This window comes from Sceloporus undulatus, chromosome 4 (genome assembly GCF_019175285.1).
Source record: "Sceloporus undulatus isolate JIND9_A2432 ecotype Alabama chromosome 4, SceUnd_v1.1, whole genome shotgun sequence".
In the NCBI taxonomy this organism is placed as follows: Eukaryota; Metazoa; Chordata; class Lepidosauria; order Squamata; family Phrynosomatidae; genus Sceloporus; species Sceloporus undulatus.
Genome location: NC_056525.1, coordinates 221,604,175 through 221,622,817, shown reverse-complemented (window position 1 = coordinate 221,622,817; position 18,643 = coordinate 221,604,175). Strand labels below are relative to the sequence as shown.

The window sequence follows — 18,643 nt, the reverse complement described above, 5'->3', positions numbered from 1 at the left end:
ATTTATGGGGTTGCCATAAGTCAACGGGTGGCTTGAAGGTACACACACTCTGCTGTTGTCTCCTCCTCCCTCTCTTGCCCTATTTCAACTTCTTTTTTGTGCTGTACATCATCTCCTTGCCCCAGCTGCTTAACTGCCTGGTCACCTTCTGTCCAAAGAAAGGCCAGCCTGGGCCTACTAGCCCTGCTTTAAAAATCTATCAGTTGCTTTGTGTACTTCCATCCAAGAACCTGGAAAGCAGGTAGCAGTCAGAGGGTGCTTCTACAGTGTAGAAATGATGCAGTTTGACATCACTTTAAGTGCTGCAATGTCATCCTATGGAATCACAAGATTTGTAGTTTTACAAGGCCTTCAACTTTCTTTGCCAGAGTGCTGGTGCCTCACAAAACTATAAATCCCAGGATTCTGTAGGATGAAGCCATGATGGTCAAAGTGGTGTCAAACTGCATTATTTCTACAATGTAATTCAAGGAAGGTATTCACAAATAATTATAAAATGGAAAGTGGAGAGGGGATGAAGTAATCAAGCAGCCCCCTTGAAACTGATTTGTTTTAGCATGAGCTTCTGTGGACACCAATCCAATTGTTCAGATGCAACAACCCTTTGGAGTATTGCCACAGGTATACTGAGTTGCAAAGTTACAAGGGTGTAATATGGGTGTAACAGGGTGTAATATGACAGACTGCCTTGAATCTATTTTCTTTGTTTCCATAAAAAAATAAAATGAAAGCAGAAGAAAAATTATCCTGTACTTTATTTCCAAGTAAATACACTAATAAATAAGATGTCTTCAAAAGTAGTACAATATATTCTCACTCCTTCTAGTAACACTTGAACGCATATTAAGTTCTATAAAAGAAATCATAGATGTTTAGTTATACAGCTGAAATGCTAGAGAAGTCATATTTCAGGAAAAAATATTTCTCTTTTTACATATCTCCCTGCTTTTAGATGACTTGAGAAGGAGGATTCTATACATCTTCAACTAATAGAAGCCATAAAACCCCCATTGTAATACTGGAACCAGTTGAGAAACCACAAGAATTCAAATGCAGGAAATCATGATTTTATAACATTTTAATGTGATCTACTCTTGGGAAACAAAGTTAACCAAGCCCTATTTCTGTTCAGGAAATATTCCACTGTACAGTTGTAATACATTGTGGTACAGGGTACAGCTGTGTGCTTTTCACCTGTAATGCCCCACTGGTATTGTGGCTTACTGCATTGCATCAAGATTGCCTTCCTGTCCGGAAAGCCCTCTAAGTACAAACAAGACTCTAAGCTGAGGTTTTATTTTCCCTTGGTATCAGAATATGGTAATTCAAGAGCCCTGAGAAATACTTTTTAACCTTTAGGAAAAAATATGTAGCATTCCTTTATTTTTAGAGAAAGCATGTGGCCAGCTTATCTTATCAATTCATCAAGCTACTAGGTTTAGAGTAAATGCAGGTGTGCTGAGTGGAACTATGGACTGTAGTGTGCCACAAAGGGTAGATTTAGTTTCCTTAAAATCTAGAAAAGCAAACAAACTTTTAAAAAATCAGTTTCTTAAGAACAGAAAGCGGAACAGTGTGTGATATAGACACACATATATGCATATGGCAATAAAGTATTATGTTGGTAAGAACCAAAATAATATCATATAAGAAATGCCTTTCCCGCCTTTTATTATTGCACACACACCCACTAAAAAATTTGATGGCAAGAAGAGAAAGGCACTGTACAAAAATTCTGGTCTTAATGCTTGCTATTTGACTTTGAAACCTATAGAGTCCAACCTGCTCTGCATTTATTCTTCTCTTAATCACCACAAAGGAACAAGGCAATGACACACTATGTAAATAAAGAAATGCATTTTAGGAAAGACAATTTTATAGGCACTGAGCTGAGGTTCCATAACAGTAATGTTTTCCAGACTGTGCCATTCTCCGTCTCTCAATCATATTTACTTATCTGATGTACCCTACTTTACCATGGGCTATCTTTAAAGACAGTTCAAAAATTTCAGTGAGAACAAGAAGTGACTGATCACATACTGATGAGTGTTACATTTTACTTCAGTGACCCTACATGCCTTGAATATCAAATGAAGCCAAGATACAACACTATACTGTAGGCCTCCATGAAAGCTCTAGAGTCATTTATTTTCCATAGAGTTGTCTTATATATTTTAAGGGCTGTCTCGTGTATAGTTTTATTATTGGAAGGGGGAGGCTTGCCCAGCTTGGTGGAGATGGAAGGAGGAAAATGAGGATGGTTGTAAAGGACCTACAGTCACTTCAGCACGGCTCATGCTGGGAGGAGTTTGCCGCGTTGCTTCTGGACAATGTGCTCCCTTGCGCCTCTCCCAGCTGCCTGGGCTCCCAGAAAAACCAGACAAAATGACCACTCAATAAAAGGTCACCAAGTGGGTGGGGGAGAGCAGATCGTCTGAAATCAATCCAGCAAACTCCTCCTGGCTTGAGCCATGCAGAAGTGGTTGTATGTGCTCTCTCACTCCCTGCCCCAAATCAAAGCAGGCTTCCTGGAAAATCATCCAGACCAGTCGCCCAAGATCAGGTTCCAAGAGGTTGCAAATGAACAGACAGTCCCATTGTTTTTTCCAAAGGCAAAAGAAGCATTAGCTATGCTATTTGGAGGCAGGGGAGCATCACAGTCATCAGATTCTACCTTTGGAAGGAGCAAAGGGAAGTACCTTTCAGTTCTCCTTCCTTGTTGCAAAGGTAAAGGGGGTGGCCGCCTGCCAACCATTCACTTCTGCTTTTGGAATAAAAGAGCACAAGAACCCCAGAAAGGTCTCGAAGATGCTTGTGCCCATACTTTGCAAAGGCAGAAGTGGGAGGCTGGCATTAGATATTAAGAGACAAGGCTTGGACAGCTTGGAGATATTTGTGGTTTTTCTACTTTCATGGGGATCCTGTGCTCCTAAAACCCTACAAATGTGGAGGGCTGTCTGTACTATTTAATGGGCTTATTCATTCCAGTTTCATCTATAATAATTTCATGATGTTCAAATACCTGAGATTGGAATTGTGGAACCAAAAAAGTATGGTCTAACATACTTAACGATATGATTACTGTAGTGTAAACAGTAGATGAAACTGTCTCAATTTTATTTATCAGTTAAAGCAACTGAGAATCATGGGCTTCCAACTTAGCAGATGCTCCTTTCCCTGTTGTGGAAAGGAAGCAGCAAGACCTCTCCATCTTCAGTGTCTGGTGGTGCATCTTTCTTGTAGGGAGCCCTGTGCCTAGTGCAGACTCCCTGAAAACAGCAGGAATGGCCAGCTAAACAGGAGATTGAATGGCTGGCCAGCCATGGGGTATGATGCCCTAGCACAGAGGCATGACAAAGACATATATGTCCTGCCCTGCCTGGGGAACAATATACCGTAAGCATTCCCTAGCCAGTCTTTCCTCCCTTAGCTTGAGCTATATATGTGGGTTTCTACATGAAAGTCACGCCAGAATGAGATATTATTTTTGGTAAGTGAATTGTTTTCATACTTCTCAGTCTTTGGGGGAGTGATTTGGGTGTTATTTAGATCCATTGGGGGAGGGAACAAACATATACCTGCTTTCCTATATAGGGGGTCCCATTCAAGGACCTTATTAGTGGCTGAGGCATTCTGGACAAGAACAGCAGGGAATCCATCAGCCACTGCATCATCTTCAGGTCAAAGTGATAAACACACACCAGTACTGTTCAACATCTTTATCAATGACTTGGATGACAGAATTGGGGGCATATTTATCAAATTTGCAGGTGACACCAAATTAGGAGGAAAAGCTAATACTCGAGAGGACAGGATCAAAATTCAAAATGACCTGAATAGACTAGAAAGCTGGGCCACAGCTAACAAAATGAACTTCAACAGGGAGAAATGTAAGGTACTGCACTTAGGGCGGAAAAATGAAATGCACAGATATAGGATTGGGTACACCTGGCTTAAGGAGACAACATGTGAAAGGGATCTAGGAGTCCAAGTAGACTACAAGTTGAACATGAGTCAACAGTGCGATGCGGCAGCTAACAAGGCCAATGCTATTTTAGGCTGCATCAATAGAAGTATAGTGTCTAGATCAAGGGAAGTAATAGTGCCACTATATTCTGCCTTAGTCAGGCCCCACCTGGAATACTGTGTTCAGTTCTGGGCACCACAATTAAAAAAGGACATTGAGAAACTGGAGCATGTCCAAAGGAGGGCAACTAAAATGGCGAAGGGTCTGGAAACCATGCCCTATGAGGAACGCCTTAGGGAGCTGGGTATGTTTAGCCTGGAGAAAAGAAGGTTAAGAGGTGATATGATAGCCCTGTTTAAACATTTGAAGGGATGTCTTATTGAGGAGGGAGCAAGCTTGTTTTCTGCTGCTCCAGAGAACACGACCTGGAGCAATGGATGCAAGCTGCAGGAAAAGAGATTCCACCTCAACATTAGGAGGAACTTCTTGACAGTAAGGGTTGTTCGACAGTGGAACACACTTCCTCGGAGTGTAGTGGAGTCTCCCTCCTTGGAGGTCTTCAAACGGAGGCTGGATGGCCATCTGTCGGGGATGCTTTGATTTGGATTTCCTGCATGGCAGGGGGTTGGACTGGATGGCCCTTGCGGTCTCTTCCAACTCTATTATGGATTCTCTTCCAGTGGACGGGTTGAGGATGGGTGTCATCTGCCTGCAGATAGATTATTTGATACCTGGATCCATAGCCTATGTGGCACCGAAGCTCTAATAGCTGTAACCAATATAGTTGAAGTCATTTCAACTCCAGTATTGTCACCTGTGTGAATTAAGGAGTATCTTGTCACTTGAGCTTTCTTCATAATTGCTAGTCTGGGAAATATGTCACATATTAAAAATACCTGTGCAATTAAATGACCATCCGTTTGTTGTAATGGTCAGCTTCTGAAAGGGGCAAGTGTTAATCCTTGCTGTTGATAAGTGTAGCAGAGTATTTACTGCTTTATTTGCTAATGCTATGCTCTTAAATCACTACCTTGTCATACGCAAATTATTTGGATTCCCAAAATACTTGTTTCTGAAATGTGAGAAAGAAGTCAAACACCAGTAGAATTTGTGGTTTTCTAAGAAACCTCTTTCTCAAACTTTCAATGCCAGTTCAACATTGTAGTCTCAATAGGGAATGCAAAACAAAAAGGAAATGGAGTTAGCCAAAACTGGGGTATTCTCTGTTAAAACGAAAAATGAATGTCTTTGACGCTGATCATAATTAGTTTCCTGTTGACTGTCATATCAAATCTTTTCTGAATTATGAGATGCCATAAATCTAAAGCCAATTGCTCTGATGTTCACATTTCCTTTAGCCACTGTTTTAAGCAGTAGCAAGCTGTTTAAAACAGGCATATTTATAGGCTAACATGGCATTAACCAAGGATGTTCTATTTAAAGGGGGGGGGGGAACACTTAATGGAATATAATGCAATGAAAAAAAATGATTCATCAGAAGTTAAAGTTTTTCTTTAATAATTTCTTAATAAATATAAATTTTATAAATCCAGCTTAAACCTGCCATAAATCTTTTGGAGTCAATGGTAAGGTTAAAATATTATTGGATATGATCCATAAATGATGCAGTGCTTGGTTATATCACAAGCATAAAAATTCTCTATATGATGCCTGTTTCTTTTGAACATTACAGGAAATAGATACACAATGACATAACCTCTACATGATTTGTTAAAGAAAACTTATAGATCAGAACTACTGGCTGACATCTCACATAGGTCATTCAAGGGGGTAGATCAAGTCAACCCACTTACAAGGAAAATGGCTGACTGCTACATTAAAATAATCTTAACCTGACCTATAAAGGAAAAGATCTACCTCCAAACAGATTTGGTGATGTCCCCTTAGTCAGCCTTCCTGTCAAAACAGAGTAAATATCAAGTAGGATCTGGTTATCAAAAAGATCAGTTTTCCTTTGTTTTTTGATTACCTGTGACGTTTAGGGGAGCACTCAAAGATGCATGCAAAATGCAATTAGCTAGATTGTTAGGGTCAGTGGAAATTATGTGGTAGAAAAAAATGAACCAAATAACAGTGCCCAGCCACTCAGCAAGGTAGACATGTAAAACATCTTACCCTCTTACCCTTTCCCTCCACCACTCCCTTCTCCTTCTGTGTCATGTCTCTTTAGATTGTAAGCCCGAGGGCAGGGAACCATCTAACTAAAAAGATCGTATGTACAGCGCTGTGTAAATTTACAGCGCTTCATAAATAAAGGTTAATAATAATAATAATAATAATAATAATAATAATAATAATAATAATAGTAATAAAAAGAAGTGGAGGTGGATGCCAACAAATAAATTAAATTTGGGAGTGAACATATGCAGCAATCTTGCCAATTGATATTTTGTCTGACGGTCTGATGCAAGGAACAAAATGACTTGTGGTCATGGATCAGACTTTTGGGATTTTGTCTACCTATCAAGGAGCCCGAGTTCCCCTTTGAAGAGGCAAGATCACCAGGAGATGTTGCCATGACACAAGGAATGAATAGGGGAAATAAAGGAGTGAAAGGTGACCAGCTAACAGCTCCAGTCCTACCCTTTTTGGACTGCCTCGAAAAAAATACTGAAAAATCTAGTGAGAGGGCTTCAGGAATGGCCGCTTGCTCTGGAATCGTACCCCGGGATACGAATTGATCGCGTTACGAAATTTCCGGGATACGAAAAAGTTCCATTGGAAAAAACTGTTCCGGGATACGAAGGTTTTTTCGGGTTACGAATTATTTTTCGGCGCAAAATTCAAACGCGCGGCTTGCCAGCGCTAACGGAAAGCCCTTTTCAGCTTGCGAAATGCATCGGGTTACGAACGCCGCGGCGGAACGAATTAATTTCGTAACCCGAGGGAGCACTGTACTTGAAACTCACTGCACTTACTAGATGCATACATGATATTGAAGATACCACACATGCAGCCCTTCAGCAAGGGATATCACATGAAGACAGATTGCAGAAATTGGAACAAGCAGATGATTATCTCTTCAACAAGACTGAAGGCTTTGAAAATCAATGGAGACTGTTAAATATTCACGTAAGAGGACTCTCGGTGCATGTAGAACATGGTGACCTGCTGTGAAGATGATGTTCACTATCCCACCAATTTTTAACTGTGAGACTCAAACCTGGGACTCTCTTAAGTGTCTCCTGCACTATAACCCTCCTTAGATGCCAGCATTCTGGGTTCCAAGTTTTCCCCCACTATCTAAGTCCCAAACCTAAAAGACTTTTCTCAATGTTGGTAGAGTTTTTAATGTGTTCCTAAAATCACTTCAAACAACTGTTTGTTGAAACAAAGTAATAAATTTATTTACAAGTCAGGCTGTAAAAGTATCTATTTTGGTGGATAGTGTTCAAAATAGATACAGTGTATAAATACTTTATTAGTTACACAGTTTAACGGTTTCTTTACCTTGATTTTGTTTCTCTATAGAAACAAATAAGGTTTCCTTATAGACTAAGGTGCTGAACAGACCACCTCTAAAGGGCGGCGTGCAGACTCATCTTTCAGCGCCAGATAGGGGCCACAGCAACTACATGCTGTGGCCCTGATCTGGCCTTTCCGTGGCACAAAAAGGAGCACCAAAAAGCGGCTACCTTTTGCACCGTGGAAAGGGTGTCAAAACCATCAGCACAGCATTTTTTTGGTGCTCCTTTGGTACTGCATCATCTGGACACAGTGTCAGAGGAGTGCTGTAACGCCGCCTGTGTGTGGTGGTGTGTGCGGTGTTACGCCGGCATGGGATGGAGTTAGGGCATGCATCGTGTGGACGCCACATCCCCACTCTGCCCTGATGCCAGCCTTTGATGCCGGTCTGTCGAGGCCATAAGTTCTCACAGAACCTTTATTAAACCTTTGTATCTTATAACCCTTCTGGTTACCTGTGACTCCACTAGTCACCAAACACTGTCTCCCGCAGGACACTACAACAATTTAATTAAGGACACTCTTTGTTCCTTTCTTGGGTACCTAAAACCCTTTCTAACTGCCCCTCACAGCAGCCTAACTAGCCTGAACCCCTCAGGGTGCAATAAATATCAACTACTTTCAAACCTCCTCCCTCTTATATACTTACTCCTGGGAGCAGCCCCCACCATTTCCTGGCTTCACTCCCATAGACTAGTGCCAAGGTTCTAATCTGCCTGTTGTCTCCACACCTGTTATACTCACCTGAATTAAAGCTACCTGCCCAGACCTGGATTTTAATCCCTCAGATGTTGAAAGAATACATAGATCCATTGATCTTAACCAATAATAATAATAATAATAATAATAATAATAATAATAATAATAATATTTTCCCTCCTCTCCCAGATGGATCGAGGCGGGATTACAGTCCGCTAAAACACATACATCAGTAATAAAATACATATAAAAATATATCAAATATCTTGCCTAGAGAAATTATCCTCTGCTTTGCTCATTACCCAAAGAAGGCTCAGGTACTGACAAAACCGTCAATATCTCTGATCTAACCTATCAAAACCACAATATACAAGTATTCCAAGACCTTTCCCTGGAGATGCTGAGAAAAAAGACACAACTTTAAGCCCTTCGTGATAATTCTACAATAAGCAGGAGTGATGTATAAATGGGTTTTTTTTTTCCAAGTGAATTATCATGCATGTGGAGACTTTCGTGACTGTCATATCTAAAATGCATATGTTGTTAACAGAATAATCCATTTACACTGTCTCCACTTTTCTTTTGCTTTAATCCATCTTGCCCCTATATGCTCCATTACCCATCCCCCTTTTACCTCTTATGGATGTTAATTGAGATTCATACCCCCTTGATATAGTTGTAAGTTTCCTTCATCATGAGTAATGATGCCTGTCCTTCAACTGCTCTATATGTGGAATGGCAAATGGATGGATGCATACAGTGTGGGTGTTTACCACACAGACTGCAATCCTTTTTGGTAATTATCCTTTCATAATCCTTAGTGGTGCCTCGGGTTACGAAAGTAATTCGTTCCGCGGCCGCTTTCGTAACCCGAAAAGCCTTCGTAAGCCGAATTGCCATAGGCGCTAATGGGGAAAAGCCGCGATTCCGTGTAAAATAGCGCCGAAAAGCACCAAAAGTTTTTTCGTAACCCGAAAAAACATTCGTAACCCGGAACAATAATTCCCTATGGGATTTTTTCGTATCCCGAAAATTTCGTAACCTGGGTATTTCGTATCCCGAGGAACCACTGTATTCTCTCCTTGGATGGAATTAGAATTGTCTCCTTCAGTGTTAAGGGTCTAGATATTCCATCAAATGTGCATGTGTTACCAAATACATAAAAAAACTTATGCCCATTATTGTATTTCAGCAAGAGACCCATAAGAATGAGACAGATTCCATTCTTCCACAATTCATATTTAATGCTCAATATATGACTGGTGATTCAAATAAGTCCAGAGGGGTGGTGATACCGTTTGACAAATCATGCCCACTTCAGGCTGAAAAAATAGTGAGAGATACCATGCAACTTGTCCCATGCAATCACAGCTGAGTTACTTCGTGGATGGCAAGAAAAATAAAATCTTGGCAACCACTAAATGTTCCCTTATTAAGGTGTGTATCTGTGGTGCCTCAGCCGTTGAGGATACTGTACATATACTATTTGACTGCTGTATTTATGACAAGGTGAGATCCCATTTTCTACAACCATTTTTGGTACGAATGACTGATTGGGATCCTATAGTTAAATTCTACCATTTTCTTTCTGGAGAGAATTTACATTTAGTGCACTGTACCGCTAAATTTATTATAAATGCTGCTCACCTGAGAGATCAATTTATTATACAAAATGGGGTTCCATGCCATGGTGATGAGTTTATTTAAATACTCCCATTGGTTTCTCCCACTCTTCCAGTATTAGTGTGTTTGTTTTATTATATATCCTATCCTTATTTTATTAGATTTGCATTTAACTTTTATGTGTTTTATCTAATTTTATGTGTTTTACCTTTTTAGTTAATTTTATATGAGTCCAAGGAGTGACTCAGTTTTATCCTTGTATGTATTTTGATGTTTTGTATTTTATTGTTGATATGGTCAGTTGACTAATCAATAAACCTATTGTTGTTGAAACCTTATTAGAGTGAATTGCTACAGTTAACATGTTTTTGATCCCTCATTTGCCTTTTCTACTTCAAAATATCCCTTTGACCTCACCTCTATCTAAATGTTAAAAATGGCAAGTGATAATTAAGCACTTAATTGGTAATAAAAAAGGCACAGGTTCCTTAAGTCAGTTAGATATATTACTGCTAGAAATAGAGGATTAGCATTTCCTGATCTCACACTATTATTATTAATTTATTATTATTATTATTATTATTATTATTTTAATGCTTTCCAACTAAAAGGCAAAACAGACCACCCCAAAGAGGAAGCTTCAAACCGCCCCCTCCAAAGATGGGTTGGGGCCACAGCAACCTCACCATTTTGCTTGCCAGAAAAAGAGCAGCAAACAGGCGCTCCTTTTTGGGCCAGCAAAAAGCCAGCTTTTCCCACCCGCTGCAGAAGGAAGCCAGCTTTATGGCGCTCTGACAGTATGCAGTGTATATATGTCACGCCACCGGAGTGCCCGGAAGCCGGGCCATGTTTAGGCAGCTGGAAGCCGGCTTATGGGCAGCTTCAGAACATGCAGGGTAAAAATGCTGTGCTCTGAAGCCACCTGCATGACGGCGCAAAGGGGTGGTCTGTTTCACCGCTAAATCAGCTTATCTGATCAATAGCTGAAAGACATACCACCAGATGGGTTAAATCTGAAATTAATGACGTCTCCTCACTAGAACCCACTTATTTATACTCCCAAGTCACGAGTCTGAAACTTAAAGCAATATCCAATCCATTTCTACACATTTCCCTGTCTAGCTAGACTAAATGGATGCACATGCTAGCCTGCCAGATCGATATCCAGACAAGTCAATCCTAGGCCAAGGATAATCACCTTATCTTCTCTACAGCATTACATGATACTGGGGAGCATGGGCCTTTTGGTCAGTGCATACGGGCACTCACTTTTACATTGTGTCAGACATCAGGTAGAAAGACTGAAAAAATAATATTTCACATTTCTAATGTGTCCAAAAGACAAAATAAAGATTTTTAATGACAAATATGAACAAAGAAAAACTTTTGTAAATATGAGAGGGGAACAAATAGCTATTAGTAGGTGGATACCACTGAATCCTTTACAGAATCCAGGTTTCAGATTGTCCCCGGATTATTTTAGCCAGGCTTAAATAGCCAATCAAATTCAGACCAAGGAGTGGGAAAATACATATGGGGGGGGGAGGTTGCATTAATGAGTGGGATGTATGGAATCTTGTGAGCCAGTTCTAAACTTTTGCACCAGAAAAACATTATGTTTGCAGATTTTCAGAATTTCAGGAACCCACCCCCGGCCAGTTTATTCAGACCAAAGCATTCAAAATAAATAGCTACACTCATTATAATGTCTATGCTTCTTCTTTTCAAATCAGAGATCTTTGCTAAAATTTTCTAAAAATGAAAGTATTTTAAGAACTTTCCAAATAACACTTTAAAAAGTACTTTCCAAATTGACAAAAATGCTACCAACCTGAAGGACATCGCCAAGGTCTGCAGTGCTAATATCTGGATCTTCAGTGGTGTTAAAAGGAACGGGTGTGATTCTCACAAGTGTGAGCACTCTGGGTTCTGGATATCTCCACAGCATCATTCCTGGATTATCCTCTGTTTCATTGTAAAACACAACTTCATAGGCACTAGGGAGTTTCTGTGCTTCTATCAAATTAGGAAAGGAAGCCATAATTGGTTACATAATTTCTAAAAAGGGAGCATGCTGTTTTATGAGAACAAGGCAATTAAAAAGAAATCCCTTTGGATCAAAAGGAGGAAAAATAAAAAGAGCAATCTCCCTAACTTTTAAAAAGTCACAGTAAAAATGGAGAAAAATGTCAAAACATTTTCTAACAGATAACTTTTTTGGTTCTTAAAAATACCCCTGTTAATGGAAAGTAATGTTTAATAGGGTACTACTGAAATTATTTTGTAACTGGAGTGCATTTTAAAAATACTTGTACCTGTATCTTGTATGTATTGGAACAGCCCTGTACGCAGATCATCTGAAGTATGCTCTGTTTTAGAGCCCTGGTTACTTTCTGTAGGAATCTGTACGGGATTTATTTGAGCGGTGCCCTGCCTCTCCTCCTTGTCATCTTGCAGAAAGTAACTCTGCAAATGTTCATGCAAAAGAACTAAGCAATTCAAATGTTCTTGTCCCCAAAAAACCTTAAAGAGAAGAGAAAAGTAACTTCAAAAACATTTAAACATTTTAAGTTCAACCATCACAAAACCAGCATAATTGCTAGCTAGTTTATTCTAGAAATTCTCCAGACTTAACAGATAAATAAGCATGTACATTTTGAAGGGTTTAAAAGACAAGACTCTGGCCCCAAAATACTAGGAAAAGCAGATGTATTTATAATGGCAAACATTTTAAGTGCAGCAAAGTTTCCTACAACAACACATGGTGTACTTCCTTAAATAATAATAAAAATCTCTCAGTAGTAGGAAACAGAACAGACAAGATCCCTCAATTTCTCTCTCTCTCTCTCCTCACATGTCAAGTGATAAGATTTAGAAAAATTATATATGAGTATGTAGTATTCTTTAATCCAATCATTGTACAGATTAAGAGAAATACATTGTACAGACCAAGAGAAGTAATAATACCCTTCTATTCTGAATCACAGAAACAGAGTTGGAAGAGACCTCCAGGGCCATCCAGTCCAAACCTCTGCCATGCAGAAATACACAATCTAAGCACATCCAGCAGATGGTCATCTAGCCTTAGGGAGCTGGGGATGTTTAGCCTGGAGAAAATAAGGTTAAGAAGTGATATGATAGCCCTGTTTAAATATTTGAAGGGGTGTCACATTGAGGAGGGAACAAGCTTGTTTTCTGCTGCTCCAGAGAACAGGACCAGGAACAATGGATCCAAGCTGCAGGAAAAGAGATTCCACCTCAACATTAGGATGAACTTCCTGACAGTAAGGGCTGTTCGACAGTGGAACAAACTCCCTCGGAGTGTAGTGGAGTCTCCTTCCTTAGAGACTCCACTAAGGAGTCTCTAAGGAAGATGGATGGCCATCTGTCGGGAATGCTTTGATTTGGATTTCCTGCATGGCAGGAGGTTGGACTGGATGGTCCTTGTGGTCTCTTCCAACTCTACGATTCTATGATTCTATGAAAAATAAGAGAAGCAGCTAACTTAAGTATCATAAACATATCACAGCAATAAAAAGATAAAAAATGACAAGATGAAAATACATGAAAGAGAAGCAAATTAATAAGTTTAACAACGATTTTAAATGTTAAATATTTAACATAGGATGCATATTAACCTCATCTGCATGGTACTGTAATTAGTAATGAATGATGATTAAGCCTTGGCATCTAAAAATTAGCATAACTAATCTTTTGTGGGTGATATCTCATATACACAAGAATGAAGCAGCTATGAAATATCTGCAGACTACACATTCTTCTTATTTTGATGGCAGTAGCGGCACTTCTCATTCATATAAATGCCAGAGACAAGAAGATTTTGTAGACTGGAGTAGGAATTGAGTAGACCATGGATTGTATGCAAACCATGAGGGGTGTTTTTACAACATTCAGACTTTGTCCAGAACTGCAAATCCACCAGTTCCCACAACCTGTTTTTATTTATTTATTTGGAGGATTTTCATGCCAAAACTGATCTACTGCCATTCCTGGAGTCTTCCAGCAGTGCTGGATCATTTCCAACTCCTGTCCCCAAGGTACAGCTAAAATTGATTTCCAATTATGATCATTGCCCTATTTTCAGATTCAAATTGGCACAGTGTGTCTCGATCCAGGGAATCCAGGGATGAAAATTTGTCCTTGGAACCTCTGCATGGGCCTACACTCCTCTAGATTAAAGAAAAGGATCATTAAAAAAAACTATTAGCATATCCCTAGTCCCTCTGCACTGGCTTCTTTACTTTTCCTTGCAAGGGAAAAGCCTCTAACTAGGCAGATAAAATCCATCTTCAGACAGCAGAAAAGATTACTAGAAACATCATCATACAGTCCTAATATATTGTCACTTTTGCAGAGTATCTGAAAATCACAATATAAACTTTAAAAACAGATAGTGAAACAGACAGACTGCTACTTGGATTTAAGATGGAACAAATAAATCTTTGGGTTATTTGCAAGTTACTGGGGATTTTTTAAAATTAAAAATGAATTCCTTGAAAACTATCATAATTACCAAAGGAAAGAGATTCCCAGTAAATGTTTTCAGGCCTGAATCCGATTGCGAGTTCTAACAGTGTTTAGTTAGTAGACTAATAAGACATTCCTATACGACATATATAATTGGATGCCATTTCCATGTATGAAAACAAATACTGTCACTGCTGTTGTGTGCTTTCAAGTCATTTCTACCTTTTGATGACCCTAAGTTAACCTTATCAAAGGATTTCCTTGGTAAGCTTTGTTCAGAGTGGGTTTGCCTTTGCCTTTCTCTGAGGCTGAGAGAATGTCTCTTGCCCAAGGTCTGAGTAGATTCATAGATAAACAGGGATTTATAGCCTGGGCTCCAATTCCCAGGCCATTACACAATGCTTCCTTTCAAGAGGCAAATATACACATGCTAAAAATTCCTCAGATTTAGGAAATTTTCTCATTCTGTTGACAACTTCATATTGTCCTGACATCCAAAGTCTCAGTTAGGAATTCCCACATACAAACCTGCATCAGTCCACTTCTCACATCTATGTGTACTTTTGGAACTGACAATTCTGGACCAGGATTACCACTGTGTTTACACCATTTGGCTTCTACTGTAACAGAAAAACAGACAGGTCCAAGCAGCATTCTGCTTTTTTCCTGGAGACTTGTCTCGATAAGGAAATCACTGATGTCAAGCATTAATGATGATCCATTAATTCTACCTAATATACAAACAGAAAACAAATACTGTTAAAGTTAGATGTCATTACATTTAGTGCAACTTTTCCCCCCATAGCATTATTGTTACACTTATATTTAAAGCTCCATTTTAAGCTGGTAAGGCTGAATTCATTCATTTATAAATAAAATAAAATTTATAAATTAAGATGATAAATAAATAAAATAAAATGATAAATAAATAAAATAAATAATAAACAAATTTATTTACTATCCCTTGCTATAGCTCAAAGGATGACCTGCACAATTGTTTTCTTGAAAATAGCCAAAAGTAAATTATTTTGTAATTCAAGTGTTGCTTTTGACTACATATTCTCTCATTTAATATTTACTTATTAACCTTGTTTTTCAGTAGTATCTCTGGGAATACAAACAAAACAGGTAGAGAGGAGCATGCAAGACCAAAACTCAAATACTACACTATGGTTTAGTATTTAATTTGAAATGGTTTACCTCAGACTGGGTAAACTATGGCCAATAGGCAAAATATAGCTCCCAGTGATCCCCACAAACTCCTAGATTTCCCAGGATCAAACCCCCTCCCTCCATCATAGAAATAAAGAAAACTAGTTGAAATCAAAAATTAGAAGTAACTCCCAATTTTTCTTTTAGTTGCTCACTGTCCCTTGAAAGGGGTAACCTTCCAAAACAGTTGCGATGGTGAAAGCTGGCCTCGCTGCCATTTGCAGTTGCCTTTCTTTTAACTGAATTTATTTATATGTTGCCTTTCTCCCAGAGTGGGATCCAAGGCAGCTCACATATGTATTTTGGCATGTTCTCTAGTTTACTGATTTGTTTATTATATATTTAATCTACCAGTAACAAAAGATACTTGATGGCCTGCAAAAAGATTAAACAATAAGATACAACAAAATCATTGTCGTCATCATCACCACCACCACCATCATCTTTAAAGCCTAAAAATTTAAATATATCTGGCATTGAAAGTACTGGGACCAGGTATGTCTTTTTGGAGGAAATTCCATTAACAGGACATAACATTTGAGAAGCTATTCTCTCTTTTTGCCAACCTTCCTCAGCTGAGGTATCCAAAGGAGGGCCTCTGAAGATGTTCCAAGCATCCAGGAAGACACATGTCAGAGATAATGCACTTTGTGACACTGTGGACTCAAGCTCTTCAGAGGTTTAAAGGTCATCACACACACTTTCAACTGGGCACAACCAGTGCAGCTGAAAAGGCACTTGTATTATCATATCAACCAGTTACAGTTAGTAACTTAGCAGCTCTAGTGTGAATAAACTCATGTTTCTAAGGTGTTTTCAAAAGTGCTGTGATGGGGACCCCTTTGGAACATCTGCCTAGAGAGCTGCAACCAAAGTTGACATGAGTGGTAGGGTGCATGAAACATCCAATCTACTACAGTAGAAATGTATGGTACTCTTAGAAGAGACCAAAACAAAAACCCTTGCCAATTTAAAGAGGGATGAGAGTCAGCTGAGAGGGACCTCAGAATGCGCTTTAAGTAAGGTCTGAGCCATCACCTTCAGAAGGGAAAGGCTGGGGTTGTGTACAGTGTAAAAGACTGAGAGGAAATGCAATGGACCCTTGTTATATGTTGGAGTTTGGTTCCAAGATCCCTCGTGTATAACCAAATTTGTGTATGCTCGTCCCATTGAATATAATAACATTGCAAAATGGTGTCCCTTATAAAAAATTGAAAATCAAGGTTTTATATTTGAAATTTATACTTTTTATTAACATATTCAAACCGTGTATGCTTGAATCCGTGTATAAAAAATCCGTGTATAAGAAGGGCCAACTGTAGTACCTGAAGTGGATTTATTTGTTATATAATGGGCTGGTGAGCTGACACCTGATAGAACTAGAGGGTTATTGGGTTAGTCCTTGATGAAGATATCTTATACTTGTCACTATAATAAGAGTTACAGTTTGTTTTCATATAAACACTAAGGGGTGTGCAGACCACCCCTAAGGGGTAGCCTGCAGCTGTCTTCGTGTGCACTGGATCAGGGCTGCAGCAACCGCATGCCATGGCCTCGATGTGGCCTTTCCAGGGCGCAAAAAGGAGCCACAAAAAGCAGCTCCTTTTTGCAGCCTAGAAAGTGCATGATAGCTGCAATGCTGTGGCTTGAAGGTGCTCCTTTGGTTCTGTGTTGTGTGGATGCAGCGCCAGAGGAGCACCGTGACGCCATGCGCCATGTGGAGTGGCGTGCAGAGACATGGCGCCCTGGGGGCAGAGTCGGGGTGTGCATCATGTGGACGCGACGCCCTGACTCCGCCCCCAGGCCGCCTTAATGTCTGGTCTGCACAGGGCTCAAGACTGTCAGTGTGGTGTATTATTCAGAAACATGCTAACAACTACTCTGTTTGGACACTGGAGTAAACACTGGGGTTCCTAGACCTCTGACACAAAGGGGGTGTTTGACAAAGGTAGGTAGGAGATATTGCTGAGGAAAGAACAGAGCAATGCTTTTTATTAAGGTGAGACTGAGAGCCAGTCTAAGGAGGAATAAGGGACTGTCCCTGCCTGTCACAAAAATCATTGCAATAATCCTACAAGTACATTACCAGATATAGCATGATTTAGACATCAGCACGTTAACCCTGCTCTAACAGGTTTATCAGGCTAAGCAGATAAAAGTCAGTTTTATGCTATGGAATTCTGGGGACTGTAGTTTTGTGAGACATTGAACTTTCTCTGCAAGAGCGCTCTGGTGCCACAACAAACTACAGTTCCCAGAATTCCATAGTATTGAGCCAAGGCAGTTAAAGTGGTGTCAAACTGGATTATTTCTGAAGTGGGGATACAACCCTATCAATGGAGGGTACCAGTATGTCAAGCAACAATGATGGAGCAGCACCTCCAAACTACATAGCAGATCCAGAAGTACAACCTCATTCAGAAAAGGTTGAAAACTCAACTGGACAAACTAGTTAAAATAATTCACTATATGCAGTGTGAAATTACAACAAAACCCATTCCACAACATATCCAGTTGCAGTAACTGTGTTTTTAGTTTGACCACACATAAACATTTTAAGAAAGAAAAATGTTGCCTAAAAATCCAAACACTTCTACTGTAGTTCAAATTGCTTCAAAATTCTTAGGACAACAAAGACAAAATAATATACTTGAGGGCCAGGGGTTCTCACCCCATTATAAATGACACTATTAATATTTGGAATTGTCATTGTGAATATTGAATTTCAACATACTTAATCTGTAATACCTATAGCTTATTTTCCTAATGTAATTTAATATTTATAAAAGATGAAAGATTAAAAAACACCTAGGGTCTACAACAGACAGCTGTTTCATGGACCAGAATTTTCAAACCACTGAAAAAAAGAAAAAGAAAATACTTCAGTAAGTCCGAACTCTATCCTGCATATAACAGAGACACACCTGTCTCAAATGAGGTGGAGAAGCAGAGGGATTTGCTTATTTAATCTCTTTTAGAAATTTGGGGAAATTGGTCTGTTTCCTTACTGTAACATTTCCACATGTACCTATCATGCCAAGAATAATTTCATAATGTATTCAGTTATTGTTCCTTAAGAATAAGGTTTATGTTACAGAACAATAATGTTTCATGAACTTTTTTTTTACTTCAAATACATGCTGAATACTTTAACTGAATCAGACAGCA

General features: G+C 39.3%; 1 protein-coding gene across 4 annotated transcripts in view; it reads right to left on the bottom strand.

Moving 5' to 3' along the window:
• Positions 1 to 18,643, bottom strand: part of VPS13B (vacuolar protein sorting 13 homolog B) — a 485,868-nt gene that overhangs the window by 91,794 nt on the left and 375,431 nt on the right. For 3 of the 4 annotated variants that reach the window (XM_042465697.1, XM_042465696.1, XM_042465698.1), the window contains 3 exons: positions 14,792 to 14,994; positions 12,091 to 12,298; positions 11,607 to 11,791 (listed from right to left, as the gene is read on the bottom strand). In XM_042465697.1, the coding sequence (XP_042321631.1) occupies positions 11,607 to 11,791; positions 12,091 to 12,298; positions 14,792 to 14,994 (596 nt within the window). Of the gene's footprint in view, positions 1 to 4,600; positions 4,782 to 11,606; positions 11,792 to 12,090; positions 12,299 to 14,791; positions 14,995 to 18,643 lie in introns of those variants that run through there. The other variant, XM_042465699.1, reaches the window with a different exon arrangement.